Below are 25,829 nucleotides of genomic sequence, written 5' to 3'. Positions count from 1 at the left end.
ACTTCCTAGTGGTGTTGCAAATAAGGGTATGTCTTGAAAGGCTATTATGAGATTCAAAACTCGCATGCAGTGGCGAAAAGACAACTGCCTACAAGCATGCAGTAGGTGAACATAAAGTAGTAGTTTACAGTTTTTTCGATGGGAGGAACACCTTTGCCTAGTTGGTATCCCAGATCAGGTGACAGAACCAGCAAGGACTTCTTAAGAATCAAGATGAATCTGAACTCCTCCAGAATATGAATGGTGATAGACAGGATAAACTCCAGTTGCAAATAGGACTCTGCACCAAATCGAACATCATCCAGGTACACAACAATCGGTATCACTCTTAAATTCAAAGTTGCCTAACACCGGTGCCAATGTTTTGGTGAACATCTGAAGAGCACTGGCTAAGCCGTAAACTGATAATGCTCCTCCCCTATTGTATAGTGAAGTGCTGCTGGTGCCCCCAATACATGAATGCATGGAGGAAAGCATCCTTGATGTTGATAGATGGCAGAAAGTGCCCATGATACAGGGACACCACTGCTGACCAGATCAATTTACCTTGGCCTTGGAACTTCCATTAACAGTCCTTCCTACTTTCAGCAGAAACAGGGGAACGCTCCCTTATAGATGGCAGCTGCGGATCCCACGGCCCCAACTACCACCCAGCACAGAGTGTTTGTATCAGCTGGCAATGACTCCCGCACCTTCTACTTGGGACCACGTAGACAACTACACAGGGCATATTGCCCTAAACTGAGCATTCAGCTGTGGCCATACAGTGGCATCTGAAAGAGGAAGATGTCCCAAAAGCACACTGACCCCTTAGCCCAACAGTGACTCCACTGAGGAGACACCTAAAGCCTCCACACTCACCATTAGAAGTGCATATCCCCCGCCAAGACAGAAGCAGAGGGAGCAGGGCGGACAAAAGAGATACCCAACTACTTAAAACTCTTCTGCAAAAAGTTGCTCAAAATCTGATGCGTCTAACAGCAGGACATCAGCGGGGAGACTACCAGGATCTATATTATCTGGCCTGTCACCCCTGCCAGTAACTTTAAAACCAAAGGAACTCAGATTTCCAGGTGAAAATGTCTAAGTTCTAACTCCTAGACATTAGGCTAATAACTGAGCTTTTTCCACAGTGTGGGGTTTGGGTTTTACCTAGTGTCCTACTTCTGAAGGTGGCACTATACTGAGTAGGTGATGATCTAAAGCAGAGTGCTGTCGTTCAGGAATTGAAAGAGAAACAAATGCAAGTGCTATCCTATGATAAAACATTAGGGGTAATAAAAAAGGTGCTCTCCTTTATTTTGCGTTCCTAATATTCTTTTGCAATCACAATATAAAGAAGCACTGCTACACCTCCTTGGGTTACTTGTCTGCTTTCTGTTATGCTTCCAGTATTTCTAAGTGTGTTTAAACAGACCAATACCCCTGTGATGTGGAAGCACTAAACTGGAACCAATGGAAGCTTAGAGAATAAAAATCTGACAGAGGTTTTAACAGTGTTGGTTGCAGTTATACTCTTTAACACTACTGAAGTCCTTGCAAATATAAAAACAATTACAGCTAGCAAAAGTACATGAATCTGTTTTTATACTTTTCCTCCTGTAATTACCCATCAGCACTCTCAAGCAGAGGAATGACCTTACCAGTATAAGGCTCCCCTGCCACTGTCCAATCATAGGCTGGGGTGAACCTTAGGCCACACTGTATTGCTCAACTGCAGTGGAGATCCCATAAAATACAGGACTTAGCAGAAGTAACGAATAAGACTGAGTGAACAGAATTACAAATCCTTTGGAAGGTTAGACAGATATCAAATTAGTATTTCAAACATTGTGATGTTAGACTACAAATCGGCTTTAACATTGCTATATAGTGGAAGCAAAGTCTGTCTCTTTCTGTCTCAATGTTCCGCCTTCTGTTACACATTTCAAATCAAGAGCTCAAATGTGTACGTTTGAAATGTAATTTCCCTGGTTCAATCTTAAACCTTCTATTAAGCATTTATTGACAGGCTCTATTTTGTGCTTTGTGAAAACAGTCATGTCACAACTGTACTCCAAAAGCAAGCAAACAGAATATGCAACATAATGCTCTGGAAAATAGGATGTTGAACAAGCGCCAAATTGGCACTTGCATATAGAACATGTGGTCCTATTAGTACAGTGCCGATTGCAGCATGTGCACTGAGAGAGGTATATGCCCATTGACTTAAGCATTTTTAGGCTTAGTATAGATAAAGCACATACTTTAGATATACATAGTTCAGCAGCAGGCTGATACACAAGTGCACTCTGTGCTGCAAAGGCACACCAGAGGTTTGAAACCAACGCATCCCTTGTTCCCTCCAGCAGCTCCTTGGGCAATATTATTTTACAACACACTTTGAAATTCTCCAGCTTTATGTAAATGTTCATTTTCAGTCTACCAATACCAGCAACAGATGTTGACCACAAAGTGCAAATACATTTTATTCACCTCATGTGAACGGATTCAAGTGAGAAACATTGTAACTAACCTGCATTCAGGTGGCAATCCTTGATCTGGAACTGTAGCTCATTTTCATTAGGTATGTCTTTCCAGGTGGCCAGGAAAACTTGACGTTCTAGGTAAAGTACAACAGGAAAAGCTTAGTTTGGGGTGGGAAAGATCTGTCCACATGTTAAAGAACATAACATTAGAACAGCCATATGCAATTACAAGGTGGTACACGCACCTCCTAGGTGGGTTGGGTTACAGAATAAACTAGAAAAGGCACTTGAATGACTTTGTGCTTAGTTGATGAATAACATAAAAAAGATATTGAATTGGTTGGATAACCTTTTGAGCCTCCAGTGGATTACCCTACAGATAAGAGGCAAATCTTTACGTGGCTGTTTTTTTTACAACATACCCCCATCCTTCAACAAAAAAAAAATTTACAAAATGAAAAAAAAAATCTATAGGAAACCTGAAGAAGCAAGCTGCCATCAGGTATTATACTGTATATTGGCAGCTACAAGTGCATGCACATAGATTTCATTATCTTGATCTGTGCCAGAAGCCCCAAACCCAGGGAGCTTATTATGCAAATTAGGCCTTTACACAAGTCTGTACTTTGGCCCCAACATGTCTCACTACTGGCCACTGAAAATACCCATCACACTAAAGAGCCAATAATATGGTTCAATAAGCAGAACTGCTGACTTCTGAAATGGAGTCAGTATTTGAACAACAGAGAATCCTGGGATTCAGCTCTAGGGCGATTTAGAAGAGAACTAAAAAAAGTGTGTCCTGACACCTGTAAAGATGATGCCCGCATCATCAATTGGTGGAGATTACGTTTTTTTGTTTCTTTTACATTCCTACAGGCAGTCTTGATAATCTAACCCGTTACTGACACCAACCCCTGTTATATGCACCCCCATGCTTGCCTGCCTTGCAAACATACACAGGGAGCTGTAAAACTAAAAGAAACTGCAGCAAGAGACAAGCATCCTAAGCAAAAATTGTGTGGAAAATGGTTTATATGGAGTATATCTCGAATGTTTTAATGCTTATCTAGTGTCTTAGAACAAATGCCCCACCCTCTAATTATGTTCAATTTAACAAATAAGATATCATTAGGGCTTGGTTCACACTAGTGCAATCTCAGCTGCAAGGGTCGCACAGAATCGTAGGACAATGGAAATCACTAATTTTAGTGGTGCCCATTCAAATCAATGCAGTGCAATTGTGAAGCGACTTTGGGGAAGGTACATTTGGTGGGATGCAGCAGGATTAAGTGCCTCATAGACTTCAATTATATCGTACTAGAAATGCATGTCCATGCGTTTCTGCATTTTTGCCTGCTTTTTGTGTTGGTGGTTAGTAGCTGGCATCGGACAGTGTCCTAATAACCAATGTCTCATCCCCGATGTGGACCTACATTGCTGGGCGATGTGATTGATTGACCATAGATTTACATCAGGGGACAATTTTATTTATTTTTTTTAAATTAAGGACTTATCAGAAACTTTTTTTTTTTTATACTGATTACATTTTCTAAAAAATGAGAGGGGATAGATATGCAGTGTGTTGTATAAACTGTGTTGTCTGTCAGGGTAATAAAGTGTTGAAGGTGAGCACATACATTTCATAACAGACATTTTTAACAGTACAAATAGAATAGCTGTCTTCAATTGCCAAGAAGCAGGTAGTGTTAATTGGTTCTACTTATTGTATCCAGCGGCCTCTCATTTTAAAACAATATCCTGTTGTTTTTTTTAATCAAACAAAATGGTTCTGTAATCTTTCAACATGCTATCAGGTTTTGAATGAAATTTTTGCAAAGCTTCTATCCTTCTACGCAGTTGATTCTGCATGGTATATCTCTTGATATCTGTTTTTTTTTTCTAATGCCTCGTACACACGCAACGATTATCGGCCGACCGATCGGTCGACTTTTGTCCAGTGCTGTCGTGTTGGTTGAAATGTGCTCTAGACTGCACACGAATTTTGTCGGCCAACAACAACCAACTTCAGAAGTGATGTCATGTGCTGGTTTACTTTCCGTGTGTTTTTTCTTCTCTGAGCATGCCCAGTCTTGCTCATCTGATTTTTGTCTGCCGAAATCTGTACTGACTGACGGAAAATCGGCCATTGTGTTAACGGCCAACAAAAATTTTATAGCATGCACACCAGATTTTGTTCGGCCGAAAAGTCGGAGTCGGTTGTCGGAAGCATCATACTAACAAGCCGAAAATCGGCTGATCGGACGTTGGCCGAAAATTCACGGCCAACAATCGTTGCGTGTGTACGAGGCATTACTTTATAAGCCTAAATTTACCTTCATCAGTTAAAGTGGGAACAGCCCCAGTAAATATCTCATCTTTGTAAAAAGGGGCTCATACATAGGCATTTTTGAATATGTTACATTCTAAGGAAAGACTGTTAGTGAGTTCTTGTTGAGGTATGCATCAAATGGTCATGATGGTTGTACATTGACTGTGTTTTGTATATGTATGTTGAATTCACAAATATGCATTTACTGTTTTCAGATTAGATTTGGCTATCCCCATGTTTTGAGGGACCCAAGCTTATCGTACATTGGGGTCTTAAACTTGAATACTGTCATTATTTTGCAAGTTTTACATTGGCTGTGGTATATCTAAAGATTGTTTGCTCATTTTTTAGTTTTGAATATGTTGAAAAAAGGTTAAAACCCATCTTTTTTCTCCCCTCTGCTCCATTAGGAAGTATTCTCCTAATTTCCTCTCCAAGAGATAGAACAAGAATTATAAGGAATCTCTCTAGAGTGTAACTGTTAATTATTGTCCCCCATTTGGAGGATTTTTCCTTGCCTCCTCTTCACATTCACTTCTGTTGCAGTGACAATGGAACAAATACAGAGGATTCATCTCCAAAAGGGGAAACACAGACAGCAATACAAACTCTTTCCTACGCTGTCCAAATGTTTTGGTTACAGACACATTTTGATTTAAAGCGGTGTTCCATCCTCCCCCTCCAAAAATTAAAAGTTAGTAGCTACACATACTGTAGCTGCTGACTTTTATTATTAGGACACTTACCTGTCCTGGAATTCAGCGATGTCGGGACCGCAGCCGAAGTTTCCATCGGCTGTCGGGTGCTGCCGCCACCATTGCCGGTAGGCGAACCCACCTGTGAAGCCTTGAGGCTTCACGGGCGGGTCCCTACTGCGAATGCGTGAATCGCGGTGCACATTTGGATTGGCTCAGCGGCGGGAGAAGGGTGCCAAACTTCCGAGGGACGGCGCTGCGGCGCTGTCTCCTGGAAGTGGGGAAGGGTACCTGTCAAAAACAGATACCCGTTCCTCCCTCCCCTCTGAAAAATGCCAAAAACTTTAAAGTGGTTGTAAACCTCAGACATGAAATACGAACTAAGCATATACCTCTATATACTGAGTACTTGTCTCAACTAAGAGCTTTTAGTGTCACTTTTGTCTGCTGTTTAGCCACTATCAGCAAGAGTCACTTCTAAAATGTTTTCCTGACACCAAATAAAAATAGTGACAGGGGAGGAAGTTCCAATAGATTGACAGCCTCAGCTCTGTTCCTGAGTGCTGTGTTAAGGGGGTTTGCCCCATTCTTCCAATCAGCTTTCAGAGCTTTTCTCATCGAGCAGAGTGTAATTTCAGCTCTCTGCCCCCTTTTTTCTGAACTCTTAAACAAGCTTTGTAAATTCAGAACTCTGAATGGTTGTAGAGGTCTGCAGATAGACAGGACAGGCAAAACGTATTTAGGAGGATTTGTTTCATCTCTGTGCATCACCTGAGACCAGTCACTTCACTGTGTATATCTAAGGGTTTACAATCACTTTAACTTGAAGACAAACTCTGGTCTCAGTTCCTTCTCCCCATGGGAGGTATCCACAGCCAGAGCCGCTTTTAGAAATAATGGACATCGCCTACACCCTCTCCTGGTTTGCAGTGGAACAGCGGCACTGACTTTATTTGCCTACACCCCAAAAATGAAAAAAAAAGTCCCTCTTCTGCTGCAAACTCCTGGGCCCTCTTGACCTGGTGGGGCCCAAGGAAATGCAATTTAACCACTTCAGCTCTGGAAGATTTACCCCCCTTCATGACCAGGCTATTTTTGCGATACGGCTCTGCGTTACTTTAAATGACAATTGTGCGGTCGTTCAACGCTGTACCCAAATATGTCCTTTTTTTCTCACAATTAGAGTGTTCTTTTGGTGATATTTGATCACTTTTGGTTATATTTTGCACTTTAAAAAAAAAATTGGAAAAAACCCCCCAAAAAAACTATATTTTTTTTCTGCCATAAAACACATCCATTAAAAAATGTAAAAAATCTAATTTCTTCATCAATTTAGGCTAATATTTATTCTGCTACCTACTATTGGCAACCCCCACCCCCCCAATAAGTGTATATGGATTGCTTTGTAGAAAAGTTATAGCGTCTACAAACTAAGGGATATATTTATGGAATTTTTATTTCTTTTTGTTTTTACTAGTAATGGTGGCAATCAGCGACTTATAGCGGGACTGCAATATTGCTGCAGACAAATCGGACACTAATTGACACTTTTTCTGGTAATGCAATGGTTACTGCCACCAAAAGGGTGGTGTTAATATCGCACTTTTTTTTATTCCTGTTCCGTTGTGAATTGTTTTTTTATTTTTTTGCGCTCTAAACGGAAAAAGACTTATGAATTAAAAAAAAACAAAAAAAAAAAAAAAAATATTTTTTACTTTTTGCTAAAAAACACACCCAATAAAAAATGAAATTTCTTCATCAATTTAGGCCTATATGTATTCTGCTACATTATTTTGGAAAAAAAAATCCCAATAAGCGTATATTGATTGGTTAACGCAAAAGTTATCGCGTCTACAAACGATGGGATAGGTTTATGGAATATATATATATATATATATATATATATATTTTACTAGTAATGGTGGCGATCAGCGACTTATAGCAAGACTGCAATATTGCTGCAGACACATCAGACACTGATACCAATACAGTGGTCAGTGCTAAAAAATATGACTGTCACTGTACGGACACTGGCATGGAAGGGGTTAAACATCAGGGGCGATCATAGGGTTAACTGTGTGCCTAACCAGTGTTTACTTACTGTGGTGGAGGTGCTTGTACTATGGGAAGGCAGAGATCCGTGTTCCTGCTTAGCAGAAGCACAGGATCACTACCTTACCTTCTGACAGAATGGCGCTCTGCCTTACTTACATAGGCAGACCGCTGCTCTGCTTCTCTCCTGAACGATGGCCAGGTGCCAGCGGACAAGTCTGCCGGACCCATCGATTGGCTCTTGGTGTGTCCAATCACAGTAGGCGCGGGTCGTAGGTGATTCTGCGCAGAGTCGCCGCCACCCCGCAGTTAATGTATGTGGGGCAGTCGGCAAGAGGTTAAGCTCTGGTCAGCAGGTAGGAGCGGAGGTGTGGTCTAGTAAAATCCATTTATTCACTTAGGCAGAAATGATAAAGCTGCCCTGGGCCCCTCTCTGTAGCGGATGGGGCCTGGGCCCAGTACAATAGGACCAGCTGTACTGCCTTTATCAGCGGCCCTGTCCACAGCAGTATGTTTGACTTAACCTTTCTAATACTTACCTTTTTCAGAAGTCTTTAGGTCGGTCATATGATGTGATGGGTCCTCTCCAGTCCACTCTCAGTGGTGGGCAGTCCTCGAATGATGCAAAGAGCGACACTGCTGTAGGGATGTCAGCACCACACTGCATCAATATAATGTGAATGAAGGCGGCCATGGTGATGGCATGGGCCTGTCTTTGTTTAACAGCATGTCCTTCTTGGAAAAAGTTGGCCTTTTACATAAAGATGACTTTATGTGGCTATTCCGAAAAACATGCATGGCACAAAACACTAAGCATAACAAATAGGATGGATCCTGATTGGTTGCAATGAGTATTGCACTGATTGCCTATTTTATTGAATGATTTTATCAATGTTAAAGCACCATTAGCATTAAATGAAAAAAATCACATTCAACACATTTATTCAGTGACATTCATGTCTCAGGATCTGTCTACTAGTGGTATGTTTACCCCAGGTAAACAATCTAAAAGGTTCAAGCAGCATTCATGCTTGGCAATTTAAACTTGGAATTAGAGTCCGATGCATTAACCGATGATTATATTTCTTGAAAAATAAAGATCAATGGCTATTACTTATTCAAATCGTAGAAGACAAATACATTTAAATGAAACTTTTTGAAGGTAGTTTAGATAAACTAATACACAGGGGAGTCAGCAAATAACTGCTGTCACAAAGAGGTACATAATACAGATTTTGGCAGCCCTCGGAACCTCCTTAGCACTTGCATTTTCTGTCACTAACAGTTTATTAGGCTGTCAGTTACAAAGCATGACCCACTCACCTCCCTGGCATCATTAGAAAGCCCGCTGGCAGCAGAGGATGTATGTGTACTTTGCGAAAAAACCCATCGCAAGCCAAAAGTAGTACAAGGTTTGGGGATGAGGTCTGAAAGTGCAGGAACTGGATCTGATTAGAGGGCCGAAGTTGCAGGAACTGGGGCTGATCTGATCTGAGGGCTGAAGATGCATGCACTAAGACTGATAGGAGGTCTGAAGGTGCAGGAACTGGGACTGGTCTGAAGGTGCAGGAACTGGGACTGGTCTGAAGGTACAGGAACTGGGACTGGTCTGAAGGTACAGGGATTGGGGGTGATCTGGGGTCTGAAAGTACAGGGTCTGGGGTTGATCTAAAGTCTGAAGGAGCAAAAATCGGGGCTCAGGTCTCAAAATGCATAAATCAAGATTGATATGAGGTATGAAGGCTGTTCTGGATATCCGTGTCATTGATCCCAGGTATCTTCTTGCAGCCTAAGCTTCTATATGCGCTGGGCAGTGTCATTACTGTGCAGGCGTGAGACCAGGGGAGCGGAGCTGCAAGGAATCCCGGAAATACATAGAAGCAGGCCTTAGATGCCCATGTTTTTGATGGTCGCTGCCTGGATTCAGGGAGGACTTGAGAAATCACTGATTTGGCAAGTAAAGTCTATTTGGACAGTTATAGGCATAACCTAACTAAATGCTGCAAGTAATAACAATCACAATGGTGATTTCATTACAATTTTGTGCAGGAGACAGTAGCTCCTCTTTAAATAATTTAAATTGCCATTAGCAGTACTATTATGATTGCCAATATTACAATAACCATTGGGGCGTCCCAAAGCAGTGTTAAACATGATGGGTGGGAACAGTAGAAAAAATTCCCCAAGGCTAAACCATAGCCAACCAGGTAACATGGAGCTCAACCAAGAACTGGCGCTCACCTGAAAAAAAACAATACACCCTCAAAGAGGACCAGGTCCTCTAAATAGCAGCCTGCAAAACCATGCGGCCAAAGGAAGCATCCACAGATGCCAACACATCCGTTTTATAAAATTTTGTAAAGGTGTGCACAGAGGACCAGGTAGCCTCCTCGCAAACCTGCATCACTGACGCCTGATGACGGAAAGGCCCAGGAGGCACTAAGCGCCCTAGTAGAGTGCACCATAACAGGGAAAGGAGGAACCTGACCCTTAATTGAATAGGCTGGAAACACTGTCTGTCTGATCCATCTAGAAATGGTCGCAGCAAAAGCAGGCAACCCCTTCCGAGGTCCGTCCGCGAGTCTGACTTCCTAAAAGACTCCGTAGCTGCCAGGTACACTCTAATTGCCCGAACCACATCCAAGGAATGCAAGGCAATTTCCTTAGGATGTTTTGGCCTGGGACACAGGGAAGGCAAAAACAATATATTCATTCAAATGAAAATCCGAGACAACCTTTGGAAGGAACGACAGACAGGGGTGAAGAACCACCTTATCTCTGTGAAGCACTAAGTAAGGTGAACGACAAGACAATGCTGCCAGCTCCGACACCCTGCGCGCAGAAGCGATTACCACCAAAAAGGCCACCTTCTGGGATAACATAAGCAAGAAGGTTTCTGGAGGACTGAAAGCATCAAATTGAGGTCCCAAGGTGGCAATGGAGATGGCACTGGAGGAGCCAAGTGTCAAACTCCCTAGATAAAAGTACGCACCAAGCAAAGTATGGCCAATGGTCATTAAAAAGAAGACCCTGGCCCTTGATAGTACTCAAGGCCAGGCGCTGCTCAACCTCCTGTTGGAGGAAGGTCAAGATCCGAGCCACTGAAAAGGAGCGAGGATGAACCCCAAGAGACTCACCCCATGCAACATACAACTTCCATGTACGATGGCAGATCTTCCTAGAGGTAGATTGTCTAGCTTTTAACAGCGTAGGAATCACTGAATCAGAGAAACCTTTATCTTTCAGCACCTGGCTTTCAAAAGCCAAGCCGTTAAAGCCAGCGACTTTAAAGCAGGAAGGAAGATTGGCCCTTAGGAAAGCAGATCTTCCCTAAGAGAAGTCTCCATGGAACATTGGTAACCAGCCGTACCAGATCGACGTACCAAGACCGGAGAGGCCAGTCTGGAGCCACTAAGCTGATCAAAATCTCTTATGCCTCGATCCTGTGTAGAAGTCTTGGCAGAAGCTTGAGAGGGGGAAAGGCGTAAAATCAGACAAAACTGACCCCACGGGGCCACCAGCTCATCTGTGGTGTCCGCCAGAGGGTTCTGAGACTGTGCCAGAAATCTCTGCAAATTCCTGTTGAGAGGAGAGGCCAACAGGTCCACCCCGGGAGTACCCCACTGGATCATCAGTGCCCTGATTACAGTAAAGTAAAAAAAAAAAACACAGTGCCCATTAGTGCCCACAATCATTGCCCATCAGTGCTGCCAGTAAGTGCCCATCAGTGCCCATCAGTGCCGCCTATCAGTGCGGCATATTAGTACCTCATCAGTGCCACCTCATCAGTGCCCATCAGTGATGCCTAATCAGCGCACATCAGTGAAGGAGGAAAATTACTTATTTTCAAAATGTACTTCTAAAAAAATAAGAAAAACTCAGGGGTGATTAAATACCACAAAAAGAAAGCTCTATTTGTGTGAAAGAAATTATAAAAGATTTCATATGGGTACAGGGTAGCATGACCGCGCAATTGTCATACGAATTGTGACGGTGCTGAAAGCTGAAAATTGGCCTGGGCAGGAGGGGGGTGAAAGGGCCCTGTATTGAAGTGGTTAAACACCCACACCTATACCAGAAGTGTCTGAAATATCCAATAATAAACTCCCCATTTCTAATGTTAAAATTCCCACATTTCCTGGAAGCATAAAAAATTGTTACTTACCCATTTTCCCATCTTCCACAAACAACACATGTAAAGGGATGAGACAGCTGAAGTAGAAAACATCAATATTGTTTTTCACAGCCACCTATCAGGCATAAAACCAAAAATTAACATGTTAGATTTACAACTAGTACTAAGACCCCTGTCAACAGAGATCCAAAAGATGATTTAAAGGGTTCACAATATCCATTAACCCTTCAGCCCTGCAGCGCATCACTGGGCTCTTTCTAAATCATTTTCTCTGCTACATCAACAGGAGTGACATGTGTACACCGAATCTCTGAAATAAATGGATTTTAAGCATATTTCCAAAAACAAACACAAAGAATTAATTTTCTGCTTTCTTCAGATAAATGTCCCCATGAATATTCTCATCACATGAATTTAGAGTCTGCAGCACTGTGCTGTGAGACATTCTTGTCATGCAATCCCATGAAGGGGTTATAACACCTGTCACTATAAATTAGGACAACTCCATGCACATACAGATAACCATGTATGCAATCTACTGTGGTGAGTCTAGTGGAAGGACACACCCGGGAGCTAAAATATCTGTAGATGTAGGGGAAATGCTGCTGTCATATTAGAGAATATACAAGGGTGATATGAGTTTACCCCATGTCAGTCACAAGCATATGAAAAGATATATGACATTTTACCATGCAATCTCCTTTTTCTGCTGACTAATGTATATTAAAGTGGTTGTAAAGTCTATTTAAAAAAAAAAAGAAAATAAACATAATAATAAAACATGGTATATCTACCTGCTCTGTGCAATGCACAGAGCTGCCCCGAACCTCCTCTTAATGGTATCCCCTCTTTTCTGTGTGCCACCAAAGGATGCCACTTCTCTGCAGGCTTGCTTTTAAGCCGGGCTGTGTGCGTCCATCGGTTCCTCTGCTGCCTCCTCACAGGATTTGACTGGCAGTAGCAGGAGCCAACGGTAGCTGCAGCCATGGTCCATATTCTTTTTTATTTTTGTAGAGTTGGCAATTCCCTACATGGTAAAAATGATCCAAGCAGCTATACAGCAGCCCCAAAAACTTTTACAGGAGGCAGAAGGAGTTCAACCCCCCCCCTCCTGCCCCCTTTACCGGGCTCTTCTGTCCCACTGGGGAGTCTGGTATTGATGCAACCAGTCAAATTGGATGTACTGCATGGAGTGAGAGCAACTTATGTTGTTCTTCCCCCTCTGTGACATAAGAAACTGGAAACAACAAGAATTTTGTCAGTTTCAGTTTGGTAACAAGCCGTTACAGGCTAGTAAAGCATCTGATTAAACCAATGTCAGTTTTATCAGATGCTTTGGAGGTCAGAGGAGAGATATGGGGTCAATAGACCCTGGATCTCTCCATAAAGAGGACCTGTCACACCCCATGCTATCACAAGGAATGTTGTTCATTCTTTGTGATAGCAATAAAGTTCAGAAAAAAAAAAAAAGGTACAATGTAAAAAATATAAATAAAAGAAAATGTTTTTAAAAGTGTCCCCCATGATCACACGTAAATGTAAATGCTCACGTAGGTCCTGCACGCATACGTAAACAGTGATCGGACCACATGTGAGGTATCACCACAAACGTCAAAGCGAGAGCAATAATTCTAGAGCAAGACCTCCTGTGTAACTCTCAACTGGTAACCTGTAAAGGCTTTTAAAAAATTGCCTATAGAGATTTTTAGGTACTGAAGTTTGTTGCCATTCCAGGAACGTATGCAATTTTAAAGCACATGTTAGGTATCCATTTACTTGGCATAACATAATTTTTTATATTTTGTGAAAAAAATTGGGAATTATTTTGCACTTGTGTGCACCAAAATTCATTAAAATATTTTTTTTCCTGAAAACCTGCACTTTAAAAACAGCTGCGCAAATATTGTGTGCTGTAAAAAAATTGCAACAACCACCATTTTATTCTACAGGGCCTCTGCTGAAAAAATATATAATGTTTGGGGTTCGGAGTAATTTTTCAGCAACAAAAATAAAGATTTTTACATGTAAGTGGTTATTTGTACCCAACATCCCACTCTTGAAGGTGGCATTATACCCAGAACTTGATTATCTAAAGCAGAAACTGTGTCCTTCAATAGACAAAAGGGAAGTGTTATTTTTTTGTCAGTTTGCCAATACAGATACCATAGCCAAATCTATAAATCATTCATTTTTCTTTACCACAGTCACGTGTAGGACTACCTTGAAGAAAAGCTGCTAGTGTACACTAGACAGTTGTACTCCAATTTATGCACTGACAATATTCAGGTCTGTTCAAATTGCACTGTATTTTATAGTGCAGTCTTTTGATTGGATGCTGGCAATTACTTGGATATGTTGGGTATGTATGTATCATGGGATACATATTAAAACCGACATGGAAGCTGGAAGGATATTTGTGAATAATTTCCTGGTTAGGACTGTGTAGAGACAGGTAGCACAGATATAGTAGAGCTGCAGCAGTAGACAGAATTCTTCTTTGGAAGTGCAATTTGCTTTTTACATTTATCTGTGATTAAAAGTGATTCTCACAGGTCTGTGTGCTCTGTGATCTTGCATTTCTGTTTATGATCTACATCTAACCTACAGAAATCTAAAGACTAGTACACACTAGTAAAAATTTTTTCGTTAACCCAGCAGGGCTGGACAAAAAAATACTGACAGCTCGAGAGGAGCGGCTGTACTAATCTGACGTTAGTACAGCAATCTCCCCTGCTGTTTTATTGTGTTCTGACAGAGGGAAGGCCCCTCGCCATAACAATCCGGTCAGACCTTTTTCGGCCATGCCCCTTCAACAGACGCCGGCCAAACGTCTGGCTTCTGTTGGACAGTCTCCAGTACACACGGACTGAATGTCGGCCGGTTTATTAGAAACGGCCAACGTTTGCCCTGTGTGTACTAGGCTTTACAGTGCTTTCAAGATGAAGAATTTATGCTTATGTTTAGCCCCTGCGGACACAGTCTGCCAGTGACGCCCCATTCGTTTTGTGGTGTGTTCAAAAGTTATACATAAGGTAAATGTAAGCAATATAGGTAGTAATTAGAAACTGAAAGGGATAGTGGCACATGATTGTACAACATATAAGAAATGTTGCTTGAAAGTGTCAGGTGTACAAGTTCAAGTGATATGAAAAGGATTATGACTTCATCAATGACACTGCACTTTTAAAATACAAATATATTTCATAGACAAACCGTAAAAGTTCTTTTGAATCTTAAGTTTTATAAAATCTTTACAGACCTTCAAGCATACAAAGTGAACAGATTTTTTTTTACAAGGGGTTACATTTCAGAAAAGTGGTGTTCAATAGATTCAAAAGGCAAGATAAATAACTTTGGTCTCTTAAGCCCCGAATGTCATTGGCCAGTTCAATAGAAACCAGCTGCCATTCGGTCCGAGAGTACTGCAGCTGGTCTGACAGAAATCGGCTATTTGGCTGGCTTCTGTCGAAGGGACATGACCGAAAAATGTCTGCTGACCAGCTCCCGGTCTGGAGTGCCCTAGTGGGGGGGCAGGGGCCACCCCTCTGTCAGAACACAATAAAACAGCAGGGAGATCGCTGTACTAACTATTATGTATTATTATACTATGTATAAACTATTAGATTGTTAGTACAGCGCCTCTAACCTGAGCTGTCAGTTTTATTTTTCATTCAGCCCACTAGGTTAAACAAAAAAAAAAACTAGCAGTATGTACTAAGCTTTATACGGGTTATTTATACAGTTCTTCTCCTATTTGGTAAAGAGGAAAACATGCACTACTGGCAGCCCACAAGGACAAGAACTGGACACCACTGTCCTAACATCACCAGCATTTAACACACAGATTTTTAAGCTCCCAGATGGATTTTTAACACCGGTGCATATTGCCACCTGTATCTGTGCTACAAATTTGGAATGTTGCCACCTGGAAAACAGGAGTAGTCATATAAGTGATAGTAGAGTCATTCGTTATATGTCTGGCATAGGTGGCACAATGTAATTGATTTCTGTAGCTGCATCAGTTCGAATGAATGGGGTGAGCAGATGGCTCATTGGGAATAAATTAACCAAAGTTTCCATCTGAGCTCCTATTCTATACAATGAATATGCTCGAGTGGATGTGCGCCCCAGCCTTGGAAGCACACAGCATTTTCTTATCACTGTGTATGCTTACAATGTCTGCTGGGATCTGGCTTCTTATTTATAGTAAAATGAAAGAGCAGCCCTCCCTCCAATGTGCCAGTGTAGATGATACTGTAGCCAATCATTTACAAGTTCCCCTGACATCATATATCAATGGCATTGTTACTAAAGCCAATTCAATTACCTGGAGGTTGTTAAGTGGCTCCATCTTCATGACAGGCCCCAGGGTGTTGAGTGGGAGGGAAATGTCAATACTTTGGTTCGGCATGAGGGGTGTATGTATAGCCAGTGGGGCACTGGGAATCACTCCAAAGCTGAGAGAACACAAACAACATACTTAAAGAAGCTATATGAACACAATTTAAAAAGCCTAGGTAATTCAATAAAGCAGCTCTCAGAGCTTTGACATGTAAAGTGCCATTACCCATAGTGCCATGAACTATAATTCATTTAAAGTGATTTGCACACTACTCTTTCCCTAAGGCAGGCCATACATGGTGCGAATTTCATTCCTGCAACCACGGGCTGCAGGAAAGAAATTCAAACAAACCCCCATCAAAACAAAGTGCTGACAGGGGAATCCCTACTACCGAGCAATTGTCTGCTCTGGGCGAGGGAAGCCGCCCCCGCCGGGAGAAGATATTGATTATCCCTAGCAGCTATTGCAGCAGAGATTCAAAACGATAACGGGCAGGCAGAATGCATCAAGTTGATCGATCAACTTGAGTACAACTAGCCTGCTGGATTCTTTTGCGATTATCGCTACCAGCAGCTATACCCACTAGCGATAATCGCAAGAGAATCCAGCAGGCTGGTTTTACCCAATTTGATCAATCAACTTGGTACATTCAGCCTGCCCCATTAACGATTTGAATCTCGTCTGGCCCAAGTTAATAAACTTGACAATCCTTCATCCTACTTCTACAATAGCCAGAATCAGAATTTCTGGCACATAAAACATTCTCTGCTCTAATGAATGCACTGGTAAGCTTGCTGCACCAATTTTTTCTAGCTTGACCCCACCAGAGTAAATTAGGTTTGGTTGCTAGGAGTTACTGCCCTTAAGAAAAAAAAAAGTCCCTACTGAATAAGGTCTCATGTACGTAGCACATTTTTTTTCCTTCCCTGGATGCCTCTGCTGCAGAGGAAGTAAATGTAGCTGAAAAAAATGTGCCTAAAGCTGCATTTTGCATGCACAAACTCGCATTTGGCGGTAATGCATTCCATTGGCCAGAATATTAATTTATTTTGCCCTTTAGAATTCATTACCACGCAAACATGCCTAAACGCACTAGCTTTGATGTGCGTTTAACGCATTTGGTGGGTTTGTTCCACCTGAACTTGCAGCTGATGCGTTTCTACTTCTGCCACCCCATCCCCAAAGTCACATAAAGGTTTGTGTGTGCATGAACACATAGGCTAACATTGCGAGGCATTTAGAGGCAGGAAAAAAAAAAAGTCAAATACTTGTAAGGACTCATTTACACTTGCTTCAACACATTATTCTACTGCTTGAACATGCTTTTTTGATGCTTTGGTGATGCTTTAAATGAAGCTTGGCACATGCCCTGTGTGTATTCTGCTCCAGTCGGGACCCCGCTCACCCTCCTGCTGCTCCGCGCTGCACATCAGATGTGACATCTGCTTCAGACACATCCAGAATATATACATATGAACCAGAAGGATTGCTTGTTGGTTTCCCAGTGCATCCTGGGATATTTCATACCTGCAATACTTCCACAACAAAGTGAAGCAAATGCTGAATAAAAGCCCCTCAGAAGCTACAGGTGCTGTAAGCGAGCTTTGTCAAAGACTTCTATAGAGGCTTTGGAGACATTTTAAAGCACCAAGAAAGCAACATGGGGTAAAATATTTGAAGCAAAGCGAAGCAAAAACATGTGACCAGAACTGTAAGGTAACAATTTTATTTAGCAACAGGTGCTTTGAAAAAGCGTGTCCAGTGCCACATTTTGAAAAAGTGTAAATGAGCCCTATAAGTGGCATTTTTGATGTACTGTGTGCATGAGGCCTAAAACAAAAATATTGTAATAATAAACGTTACCCTATACAGTTAAACTCAAAATTCAAATATTGTATTCCTAAACCTTTAAACGCTTTGCAAACGCATGTCAGAGGCAAAACACAAACATCCATAAATTTCCACTAACCCAACAACATCCCTTAAGATTAGGCAAAATATGGTATTGTGGGGATTAAAAGCTAGTATGTCAGCAGAACAGAAGTAAGGGAAAAATCTAACAAATCTAATAAAAAGGACTTGGCTGGACTTAACCTACATACAAGACAATGAAATTGCTAACAATATCCAAAGGATGGATTATAAAGTGTAAAAATGAACACCAAGAGTTTTTTTTGCCATAGTTGACAGCATCTAACAAAGAACACTGAAATAACTCTGATGTTTAACCAGAGGAGGAAAATCAAATCAGTTGGTATGGTCTCTGTTATCTGGTTTTCCACACACAAATGTGTCTAACCTGTTTTTATTAAACTGGATGGCAAAATCGGTCATGTGCTGCAGAGCCTTGTTGGTGAAGTTCATGTCCATGTAGATATGCCCCTGCCTATGGGAAAATGTGCCTGAGATCTCCAGTCCTTTTGCTTTCACAGCAGGGAGCCAAACCTAGGAAAGAGCCCATATGGCAATTACAAGGATATTATCCAATTAACAGACCACAGCAATGTTTGACTTGATGTGTTCAAAGAAAATAAAATGTTTACATATTAAAATAGAGACATCCTTGCCAAGAGAGTTTAATTGTTAATATTACAAATTTTAAAACGCTAAGCATGCTACCTTACACAGGGGGAGCCAATTTCGAAAACCTGGAGCAAAGAACTGCTAAAGTATGACTACAATAGCCATCAGCTGATCAGACATCAGTTTTCATTTCCCAGTAACATTTAGAAACAGAAAATAAAAACCTGCTAGTCTACAATGGGCATGGGGCTTTGAGCTTTCTTGATTCAGCACCCTTGTTTTAACATAAAGATCTCGGTCTAGTCACTGTCACTGACACCAATAATGGGGCACAATTTCTTCCAATGATGCCAATAATGGAGTCCAATGACACCAGCGATGGGGCACAATCCCTCCCACCAATACCAATGATGGGGCACAATCCCTCCCACCAATACCAATGATGGGGCACAATCCCTCCCACTCACACCAATGATGGGGCACAATTCCTCCCACTCACACCAATGATGGGGCACAATTCCTCCCACTCACACCAATGATGGGGCACAATTTCTCCCAACTACACTAACAATGGAGTACAATTACTACTATTGACACCAATGATGAGGCACGATTCCTCCCACTGACACCAATAATGGGTAACTGTTTTTTTTTCCCCGCGATGTCAGCAACTTTTCTACTTCCAGTGACCACAGTACAGCCCCCCTAAAGTTTGAAGGACACTGCCATTAATCAGTAATGTGAACTATAAATGGTGATACATTGCAGAATATAGCTTGCATGTAAATCAAGTCATATAGTTGGGTGAATGTTTTACTTCTCTAAAAGGCTCTGCATGTACAGAAAAATACTTGATGATTTTCCAGAAATGCACTTATCCCTGTTGTTGGCAGACAAAACACAGCATTATTGTGGACTAAATGGTGTCAGCATTGCCCAGTTTTCTTTTGTTCAGTTACTTAAAGTGTTTGTTACCCCCAATAGTTCATATTCCTGATATGTGGCTGCTGTACTATGTACTTGTATAAAAAAAAAAAAGAAGTCTCCTGCTCTCTTTGTAAAACCCCTGGTGAACCTGCCAGCCTCTATGCGTTCCTAAACTGACCACACTAAGCAGGAGAACACATCATGGTCCATTCTCTAGCTGTGCTGGGAACTCAGCCTGCTGTCCTTCAATGATCAGACTTGTCCTGACACAACCCCCCCCCCGCACAGCCATTCCCTGGGAAGATCAGTGTACTGTTGCTTCTCCTCCCCCCCAGCTCTTATGCAGCTGAGAACAGAGGGTATGCTAACACTTATAAAAAAAATATCTATACACAAATGCTTTGCCTTTCATTTCTATTTTAAACTGAAAGGGTTGTTTTACAAGGTGATTGTTTACAATCACTTTGATCCCTCCCCCGCTCATCTGTACAAAACAGGGACTAATTGTACTGTAGTCCAAGATATGAACTAGAAGGACAAGACAGCTCTTAGTTTTCAAAATGATCAACAGGTACATGAAAAAACAAAAATCAAACAAGTATAACAAGAAGGTGTCCAATTTTATAATTAGCAAACCAATATGGAGCAAATAAGATTGGTTAATAGCTGGGGTTTACATATAATTTACACTCTTTAGAATGGAAAATAAATATAATTTACACTCTTTAGAATGGAAAATAAATGAGTCTGCTCAGACAATGCCAATTACAGACAGCATTAATATTTTACTCTTTTTCTAAAGACATACTAGAGTTATGCAAGAAAATATGCAACCCACCATCACAAGATTTTTTTAGTGTCAGGTTGGACAATGGCTATGCATTCAACAACCTGCAGGAAGAACATGTTTGACATAACTGATATACTACTGAATTGCAGAAACTATGACAACAGTATATAATAGGCTTTGAACTGGCATACTGGCTACATGCGTATCTGTAGAGGAGTTAGATAATAAAACCTAATGATGGCAGTGGCTGATAACATGACTTAGTGCTCTCTGTAAAGAGAAGATGATGGGGCTTTATAAATCATTAAAACAAAACACAACATGCACTGCATTTATTTTTTTTTATCGATGTTTTTCTCTCAGGGCAATAGCTTGTACTACGGACTATGGATTTTCAAAACAGTCCATTTTAAGACAAGAGAATCTTATTTGCATATTGTCCCCAGGGGGCAACATAAAAATCCCTGCCATCCTCTTATGTCACATTCAGAATCTCTCTGTAAGTGCAGGTAATTGACTTTAACAACATGGGGAAATTAAACAACTTTGCTAAACTTCACTGCAGGGGATGAATACCTAATTGTCTGAAAACACTTGCTGTGCTCTGTATGAAAAAGGTTAGGTACATTATGTTATAATTTATGACAAAACACCAGTGAATAGAACTGAGGAATCTAAATACATTTGAATCGGATGAAATGGACTAGGAGGAGAAAAAGCTATGCATGTGAATGATGTGTCATTCTAATGTGCGGGCAGATATATGAAATCCACTGAAGCATGGCAATTTAATAGTGATCAATGACACCTCATATTCTGTATCATCAAAATGTAATGCAATAGAAAGTCAGCTGTACTTACAGCTTTAGCAGAAACAAATCCTCCTGGGGCCATTCCAATGCCAGTTGAAAGTTCAAACAAATCATTGAGTCCGCTGCTGACCACTGCTGGAGTTGGCGAAGGAGCAAACGTAGCTGGTACAGAGGAAGGAATAAATGTCTGTCCTACCTAAAATCCAAAAAAGAAAAACACTATTCATCTACAAGACTGGACACTCTGTGGTATAGCTCCTATCTACTTTAAACTGAAACGTCATGCTAAAAACCCTGATTTCAAATGCACAGGAAATGTTATCTTTTTCCCTAGCTCTCAAGCCATGCATAAAGCCTCATCATAAACAGAAGAATTTCTGATCTTTTCAGGGGCCATTAAAGCCAAAGTCAATTCACCAAAATATAGAATATTTAGTGGAGATCCCTCTAGTACACACATGACAAGTCTTTACTCAAGTGGAAAAGCACACAAAAATAGTCTTTTAAAATCAGGTTATATGCTCTCATTGTCCTGCTTCTTATTTCAAAAGATGCAGCCAAGGGCCACGGATCCCTTGCAGAAAAGTCTCAAGGTGGCAGTATGTAATGTACAGAACAGGCATGACACAGGAATATATATATATATATATATATATATATATATGCGCGCACACACACACACACACACACACACACACTTGTGCTCATAAGTTTACATACCCTGGCAGAATTTATGATTTCTTGGCCATTTTTCAGAGAATATGAATGATAACAAAACTCCTGTGTTCTGGCAATGATCCAATATCTCCGCCAGATAATTTGGGTACTTTCCCTTTAAGGCACTCTACAACCGCTCAGCAGTTTACAGGTCAAAAATAATACATAGCGATTTATCCTTTTAAACATTTATTCACGTTCTCCACAATTTTCAGAATTACACTTGCATTATAATAGTGCTAAACTGCACCACAGTAAACCAGCATATAAAGAAATTGCTCTCCAGTTGAACAGTTGTGGCTCTCCTATGCAATTTAATGATCTTCCGTTTTACCCATGTGTGATGATGTCAGCCAGTAAGCCCTGCTCCTACATGTTTCGTCTCGGGTCACGTGACTTCCTCAGGGATAACCCTGTGATGAAACGTATTGGGGCGAGGCTTATTGGATGACGTCATCACGCATTTGTAAAGCGGAAGATCGATAAATGGCGTAGGAGAGCTGCAACTGTTTAACTGGAGGGTAATTTCTGCATATACTGGTTTACTTTGGTGCAGTTTAGCGTCATTATAATGTGAGTGTTATTTTGAAAATTTTGGAGAAAGTAAATAAAATGTTTAAAACGATGATGCGCTATGTAGATGCTTTATTTTAATTCTGAATATGTATTTTATGTGATTTAATTATCCCAAGTATTGATCACGATGTGATATTTAGACAGCAATCTGATTATATTAGTAGATGGAAAAAGCGCTACACCATTGTATATATTGATTTTCCTCACTTCCTGCTCCAGTAACTACAGTCACTGACAAATGAGATCTCTCCAGTTGGCACACATATAGCCATAAAAAAATCTGTTTTTTTACCGTGTGGGGAAAGGTTTAAACCCTTGTTGGGTTTTATTTGTTGTCAAAATTTGAGAGGTTTTAGCCTTAAAGTATAACTAAGGCTACATTCACACCTGAGCGTAGCGCTTTCGCACGTTTTTTTACCGCGATTTTTACCGCGATTTACAGGTGTTTTTTGTGCAGGCGTTTTTTGATTGAATAGATACCAATGGAAAACGCCTGTAATCTGCCCAAAAAGAAGCTCATGTACTTTTTTGAGAGTTGGGCGTTTTGCTTACAGCGTCAAAACGCTCAGATGTGAACAGGGGCCATTGAAATGAATAGGATTTGTCTTGTTGGGCGTTTTGAGAGCTGATCCTAGAGCAGAGAAACTCCCCAAAAACGCCCCAAAACGCCTAGATGTGAACGGAGCCTAAAGGCAAAACTTTATTTTTTAGTTTTGGATAGAGTGGAGATAGATTAGAAGACCTGTCAGGTTTTTATCACGGTCTTTTCCCCTCATTAGGGAGATTCACCCTCTCTGTGTCTCCTGTTTACCATTGTAATTGAATGTGAAAGTAAAAGAAATTCCTAAATTTTGGGTTGTGCTGAGAAAAGTGAGAGGGGAAATCTTCCAATGGGGACACTAGTTCTGGTGAACTGGGGGTCCCCAAGGAATTACTTTAATTTGCAGGGATTTCCTCTCGCTTCCTGTTTGGCTTTGGGACAGGAAGTTTAGATAAATCTCTGCAATCGGACACAGAAAAAAAAAAAATCTGATGGGTTAAAAATCTCCCTCGCTCTATTCAAAATAAAAATAAAAAAGTTTTGCCTTTAGTTCTACTTTAATCCACTCGCCCCAAAAAAACTTTTTACAGAAAACTTACACAGAATATGAAACCTGTCGTAGAAAGGTAAAATTATTATTTTAGTTCTGTAAAGAGAAAGTGCTTGAAAGAAAAAGTCTGTTGTTTACAACTACTGCCAGTTTTACTGGAAAAAAAAAAAGTGTGAAAGTTGCTTGCATTTTTCATTACTGTGGGTAGCAGTCATAAGTATTTAAATCTAGAGACCCAACTGACATGTTTTCAGAGACTTTTCCCCTCTAGTCACGATTTATCAGGCACAGCTGCGGCCCGGTTGACATCATTTAGTAGTAGGATATTAACCCCTATCTGACAGCTGCCTTATTTTTAACTCCTTCCTCACTCTCTTACATGCCCCATTTGGCATGTCATTTTTTTTTTGGGGGGGGGGGGGGGGAATCAGGTACCTAGTTTTGACAGGTACCCAGCTACCACTTCCGCTCGGGCTGCCTAGGTGAATCGAGTGGAAGTTCTCCTCTCCTCTTCCCTCCCTGCAATCTTCTGGGACAGGTCACAGGACCCAGAAGATTGCCCGGCCACCGAGAAGGCGCAGTGCGCACCCAGCTGTGAAGCTGTCACAGCCGGGTGCCCACACTTGTGATGCCGGCGCCAGGAAGAGGTGAGCGAGGCTTCCGGCGGCTGCATCGCTGGACCATGGGAAAAGCGAGTTTGTGTTTATTAAAAGTCAGCAGCTACACTTTTTTTTTTTTTAACTTAAAAACTAGTGGAACTCCGCTTTAATGACATCTGTAGACATGCTAGAAAACTGCATGTCAAACAGTTGTTTATGAGTGGTGCACTTCATGACCATCCACAATCAAACATGCACACACACGATAGCTACAAAGGTTAAGGAAGTTCCCCATGGAGAAACTGATTGAGGGCAGTTTTTGCCGCATGCCTCAAACAAAAGACCTTTTTTTTTTCCAAGAACACCCATATAATAAAGACATCACAAATTATTAAGGGATTACAATGTCCACGTCCACATGGTTTAGTCAAAATTTACAAGACATTTCATTCAAAAACCACCCAATAGAAAAAGTAACAAGGAAGCCAAAGATGACCATTATATAGTGTGTACATCATTATCCCAATGGGGCTAAAGACAGAAGGTTGAAAAAGAAAGGCATGGAACCTTTGCAAATTTTATTCCTGTATGTGTCTCATTTAGAGAGAGCTTTCTTCACTCCCTGTCTGCTTTAAAAGACAGGAACCGAGTTAGTAAAACAATACAAAACGATTCTAGAAAATTAGAATTACTGTATTTCACAAGTAAGGTTTCAGTATGAAAAGTAGAGATTTCCATTCTTAATGGAAATCCCCCTCTAAGGAACACCACTGTACCTTAACCAAAGAAAGCAGTTTCAAAATATGCAACTTCATGGGACAATTCTACAACACACACTATATTACCAAAAATACTGGGACACCTGCCTTTACACACATATGAACTTTAATGGCATTGAAGTCTTAGTCCATAGGGTTCAATATTGAGTTGGCCCACATTTTGAAGCCTATAACAGCTTCAACTCTTCTGGGAATGTTGTCCACAAGGTTTAGGAGTGTTTCTATGGGAATGTTTGACCATTCTTCGAGAAGCGCATTTGTGAGGTCAGGCATTGATTTGGATGAGAAGGCCTGGCTCGCAGTCTCCGCTCCAATTCATCCCAAGTGGGTTCTATTGAGTTGGGATCAGGACTCTGTGCGGGCCAGTCAAGTTCTTCCACCCCAAACTTGCTCATCCATGTCTTTATGGACCTTGTTTTGTGCACTGGTCCAAATTATTTGGTGGAGGGTAGGATTATGGTTTGGGGTTGTTTTTAAGGGGTTGGGCTTGGCTCCTTAGTTCCAATGAAGGGAACGCATAAGCCATCAGCATACCAAGACATTTTTGACAACTTCATGTTACCAACTTTGTGGGAACAGTTTGGGGATGGCCCCTTCCTGTTCCAACATGATTGTGCACCAGTGCACTGGAACTAAGGGGCCAAGTCCAACCCCTGAAAAACAACTGCACACCATAATCCCCCCTCCACCAAATGATTTGGACTGGGATGCCATTAAAGTTCATGTGCATGTAAAGGCAGGTATCCTAACACTTTTGGTAATATAGTGGTAAATCTGATGAGCAGCCAGCATCTTCTGCCCAGCCCCATTCTAGCCATGTACTCTATCACTCTGGTGTACTGTGCTCTTCTACCAAACCCCAGCAAAGCCCATGCATCCCTCAGCAGCTCATGAACTCTGTACTTGGAGTGGTATAGCTCAATCTCTAAGTCATTCTTGGTCCCCACTTGAGAGGACCGTAATGGCCTTCAGGTAATAATCACATGCCCAC

General features: G+C 41.3%; 1 protein-coding gene across 2 annotated transcripts in view; it reads right to left on the bottom strand.

Moving 5' to 3' along the window:
* AP2B1 (adaptor related protein complex 2 subunit beta 1) overlaps positions 1 to 25,829 on the bottom strand; it is a 158,728-nt gene that overhangs the window by 18,844 nt on the left and 114,055 nt on the right. For both annotated transcript variants that reach the window (XM_082246175.1, XM_082246176.1), the window contains 5 exons: positions 21,126 to 21,272; positions 18,324 to 18,469; positions 16,010 to 16,139; positions 11,713 to 11,797; positions 2,516 to 2,602 (listed from right to left, as the gene is read on the bottom strand). In XM_082246175.1, coding sequence (XP_082102301.1) covers positions 2,516 to 2,602; positions 11,713 to 11,797; positions 16,010 to 16,139; positions 18,324 to 18,469; positions 21,126 to 21,272 — 595 coding nt within the window. The remainder of the gene's footprint in view (positions 1 to 2,515; positions 2,603 to 11,712; positions 11,798 to 16,009; positions 16,140 to 18,323; positions 18,470 to 21,125; positions 21,273 to 25,829) is intronic.

The sequence above is a fragment of the Pelophylax lessonae genome (genome assembly GCF_965119305.1).
Source record: "Pelophylax lessonae genome assembly, chromosome: 2".
Classification (NCBI taxonomy): Eukaryota; Metazoa; Chordata; class Amphibia; order Anura; family Ranidae; genus Pelophylax; species Pelophylax lessonae.
This window is presented reverse-complemented; position numbering and strand designations above follow the sequence as displayed.